This window comes from Herpailurus yagouaroundi, unplaced genomic scaffold (assembly GCF_014898765.1).
Source record: "Herpailurus yagouaroundi ecotype Mexico unplaced genomic scaffold, PumYag 253, whole genome shotgun sequence".
Classification (NCBI taxonomy): Eukaryota; Metazoa; Chordata; class Mammalia; order Carnivora; family Felidae; genus Herpailurus; species Herpailurus yagouaroundi.
The window spans coordinates 9,004,272-9,008,937 of NW_024412470.1; the positions used below are offsets into that span (position 1 = coordinate 9,004,272).

A 4,666-nucleotide genomic window follows, 5' to 3' on the forward strand; every position below is an offset into this window, starting at 1 on the left:
TCTCTCTCTCTCTCTCTCTCTCTCTCTCTCTCTCTCTCTCTCTCTCAAAATAAATAAACTTTAAAAAGTAAATAAACATATATCAAAGAGTCAAACGAATTAAGGACATTTAAATAGTTAAGAGAAATTGACATTTTAATCTAACATCAAGGCTATTCTTAGAAGTGCCAAAAGATATTTTCTTCATGGTAAAAAGTAATTGTTACATTTGATAAAATTGGTATGAAGAATCCGCTATGCAATATCACAGCTTGTATATTACTCATAAGCTTATTTTCCATTTACAGAGTGTTTTTTAAATGTAAGGAGTTAAGAAAAACAGATCAAGAAAAGAGCTTTTCTGCAGATCTACAAAAGAAAAAATTCCAGTCATAGGATATGAAAAAATTCATCCTTAAGTTTTTTTTTTTACATTTATTAATGGAAAGATAATATATGAGATTGAAGTCAGATATTAAAAACTGTTTCAAATTCCCACTTACTTGGATATAGGATATCAGCAATCTCAAAGTCATTCACCCGACAGATGGGCAGAAAGGAGTCCCTTGAAGACGAAGGAGAGAAAGAATATCGTAAATTATATACAAACCATAGGACATAAACATTTCATTTTCAGAGAGCTCTCTGGAGATGTTTCCCAACGTCAAAAGACCAAGTCAGAAGCCCACTACCGTGCATAATCCTGCAGTGCAGAAACCTATGTTTTCTTAACACTATACGGGTATTCATGCCATACCAAGGTATAAAATACCAACGTATAAATTCTAATAAACAACACACACTTAGAGGTACTAGGACTCTTTAAGAACTCAAAACACTCCCAACAATTTTAGATTCACAACATCTCAAAACTTCCATCGCAAGCAGGATTCAAAGTGCCACAGAGGGAGGCAGTTAGTTCTATCCGGGGGAAAGTCTGCAATTTTGAATGTACTGATGGAGTGGAGAGGGAGATGATAGAAATTCTTTCTCCAAGAAACCCTGTCATTAAGAAAGCTTAATGTAATGCACATGTGAATGTAGGTAGTCTAAGAAAATAAAAGCACTTTACTCACAGATGAATAAACAAATTGCTAACTGGCAAGAAGCCTTCCATGATATGTGGATACATGACTTCTGAGTTCACGGGCATCTAGATGTGACACATCACAAAATCTAAGTTACACACTCATTAGACAAAACGAGAAAAATCTTCAACCTCAAGATAACTTTAATCATAAGTTAAGATTAAAATAATCCTATTATCATTAAAAAAATTTTTTAATTCAGCCAACAATATAGATCCTAGCACGAAACTAGAGTTGTTGCTAATATTATAATGCTAGGTTCACAGCAGGTGCTCAGTAAAGATGTTTCAAATGAATGAAACAATGGAGGGGTAAGGCTAGCACTTATTAGATATCAGGAACTAGGCTAAGCATTTTATACATATTCTTTTTTAATTTTCACAAGAACCCTAGGACAGGCTAGGACATATTCTTTTTTAATTTTTACAAGACCCTATTTTATAAACAAAGGAACTAAGCCTTAGCAAGATTTCATAGCAAATAAGCAGCAAAGCCTTTGATTTTTAAACAACATGTAATCATACTGGTGAGATTCTAAAGATACTACATTTTTAGTTAAAACTTCAGATAATGCCTTGAAGATGTAACAACGACAAAATTAAGAAAAATGACCTTTCCTACTAGAAATACCTAATTTGCTAAAAGCTCAGTTGCCTCATTTCATTTTTTCCCAATCTTAGTGCATATCTTCTCCCCTATTTTGGGAGTCCTGCCCCGGAAGAGAACAGAATCTGTGAAGAGGCCGCTGTCGTTCATTATTGTCTCTGCAGACCAGTCCGTACGTCTGTGAATACCTGCACAGCATCGAGGAGTCGTGCCATTTAAGTCTTTTACTTCTTGTCTTATAAGGCTATCAATATAAGCCACTATTATGCCTAAGATCTTCTGCGGGTGACATTAATTTTACATAAGCCTTTGACTTTGTTAAAAACAAAGTCAAGAACTTCTTATTCTGAAACCAGCATGCGATGCGAACGAGAGAAATACAGCAAAAGAACGTAATTTTGCCTCATCTTAAACCCACCATGTAAAAATGCTCCAGTCGAATCCCATACACTATTTGCAAGGCTCGCATGTAGATCATGTTCAAGACTTCGGGCTACAAGAGAAAAACAACTGTTCACACTTGGATAGTGACTGTAACACTGTGTCACTATCATCGTCACCATCCAATATTGTCACCACTGGATGCAGAGAAGAAAAGAGAAACAAAATGGCTCTATTGCCCTTGAAATATTCAATTTTTCCAAATTTTAACACACTTCTACACTTATCAGTCTGTTCAGATGTAGTAGGTGGTGAATAAGATTATTTGTCTAAGCTTCCGAACAGAATGAGAGCAAGTATATTCAATCCAACCCAATCCAATCCAAGCAATCCATCCACATTAGGGAAGGGAAGAAGGGTTAGTCTTTCAAAACAGATTGCAGACATGTGGCAAAAATTAAAGCACACTGAGGGTGGGGTGTTCTGTTTTCTTTTTGTTTTTTAAACAAAGACCGTGGGCAAACTTAGTTCATGCTCTAGATGTTAAGGTTTCCCGAGATGTTAACAGTTTAAGTGAACACCATGACCTTGGGGATATAAACTTAACAGGGTAGCCTGGGATTTTTTAAATGTTTTCTAATACAGTAGTTGCCAAACGCTGGCCTGTAGAACCTGTTCCATATACAAGTTCATTTATTGGGAGATTATTCATTCCCTTTTAAAGAATTAAAAAGGCACTGAGGTCACCAAGTTTGAGTTCTACATCATTAAACCAGGTTTTATTATGTTATCACTTCAAGACCAACACAGGAAAATGGAAGGAGACTCTGGGATTTTCGGTGACACATAAATAGTTCATTTTTGCATTTAATAACTAAAGAAATAAGAACGATGCCTGTCAAAACAACTCAATCCCCCCTTGGGGCACAATGCAAGAAAATTAATCTGCAAGCTTCCAAAGAGAATTGTTTCTAAACAATTTTTTTGTGGTTGGAAACCACCTGGAATAGGTTCCTTCAAGCCCTACCAATAAATAATGCACTCAGACCACCACTCCAATAATAATAAAAAATTTAATATACTTTAATACGCTTATGATTTAGAAGGTTTGTTGTTTTGTTTTTTTTTTTTTAAGAAAACTACCATATTAAAGAATTGAATTCCTAATGGAAATGTAGAAGTCACCCCAGATACAGACTTAACATTATTTTAAAATTACAAGAAGTGAGAGATTGCTTCTGGATTAAAATGACTGGCTTACATCAAAAGGTAGCATACACGCCCTTCTCCGTAAACACTGCAGACCTAAGTAGTTTCATTTGTATTTAAATGCCATCACCCACATGCAAATCACATATTACCTTTGGATTTGGATAAAGATCATTCTTGGAGAGGTTTTTACCATCAGCTCCTGTTAAGATTTTGTTGCGAATATGAATCACAATCTCCGCTACATTGTATCTGGGGAAAGACAGAGTTTCCATCCTGGGAATGTCCTGCTAGCCTGAGTCTGAAGGAAGAAAAACAAAGATCAGTAACCTGGCAAGAGCAGCTGATCTCTTGATCCAGAAGCTGATAAACAGGAGTAAAATTAACAAGCCGAAGTTGAATATTCATAGTAGTGATAACTATCATCAAACATCCCAGTAAGAGAACACAAATGACATATATATATCCTAAATCATACATCTGAATTATAAATGTGGATATACGGATCCTAAAATATCTTTTATTCTGAAATGGCACCATCATTCTCTAAGTTTCCTAACGCTGTTCTCTTTTATATGGGAAAGAGGACTTTGCATGAATATACCTGAAAAAGCATGTTTTTTTTTCTTTTTTAAATTTGGGGGGCATGGAGTTTAACAAGTTTGGTCCTGAGAATTATTCTTCAAACCAAGATACAGAGGCAACCCTATCAGCAGAAGCTGTATATAAACAGTAGCAACAGAGGGCACATAATAAAACCGAACTCTGACCTTACATTCTATGCAATGTACACAGAGTGAGACGGGTAATAAGATTTAAGATGCACATAGGAAGAAGAGAGGGGAAACAATACAGGTGGAATAGAATGCTGTAACTGGTAGGAATTCCAATCACGGGAGAAGAGAACTTTAAAAACAACAACAAAAGCCACTTTCCCCTCAGGGCCCTCAGAGGTACTCCCGCCTGTGCCCCTAGATCAGTAGTTCCCACAATGTCGCTCCCCCACCCCCGCCCCAGTGGGGGGACATCTGGCAATGTCTGAAGACATCTTTGGTTGTCTGGACTGGAGTGGGGGCGCTACTGGGACCTATGGGCAGAGGACCAGCACGATGCTGAACAACCTAATGCACAGGGCAGCCCCCACAGCAAAGAATTATTCCGTCGGATTGTCAATACCGCTGAGGTTAAGAAACTCTGCCCTAGAGCCTTTAACTGTTCTAACGCCTGCCACAGTGTATTGGGATTGTGTTTACAGAACTGACACTACACTTGGAGCCCAGGTAAGCCAACACTTTTTCACTTTTTCTTCGTATTTCTAGCTGCGCCCAGGAGAACAGCAGTAATGGTAACACAGCAGGAGGAGCACCCGAGAGCAGCCCCTGCCTCGGCCACTCAGTTAACAA

General features: G+C 37.4%; 1 protein-coding gene across 4 annotated transcripts in view; it reads right to left on the reverse strand.

The window, feature by feature from the left end:
* The window catches only part of NUF2 (NUF2 component of NDC80 kinetochore complex), a 30,036-nt gene that overhangs the window by 23,170 nt on the left and 2,200 nt on the right, over positions 1-4,666 (reverse strand). For all 4 annotated transcript variants that reach the window (XM_040460902.1, XM_040460903.1, XM_040460904.1 and 1 more), the window contains 4 exons: positions 3,416-3,564; positions 2,092-2,166; positions 1,056-1,132; positions 483-544 (listed from right to left, as the gene is read on the reverse strand). In XM_040460902.1, coding sequence (XP_040316836.1) covers positions 483-544; positions 1,056-1,132; positions 2,092-2,166; positions 3,416-3,538 — 337 coding nt within the window. In that variant the 5' untranslated portion in view covers positions 3,539-3,564. The remainder of the gene's footprint in view (positions 1-482; positions 545-1,055; positions 1,133-2,091; positions 2,167-3,415; positions 3,565-4,666) is intronic.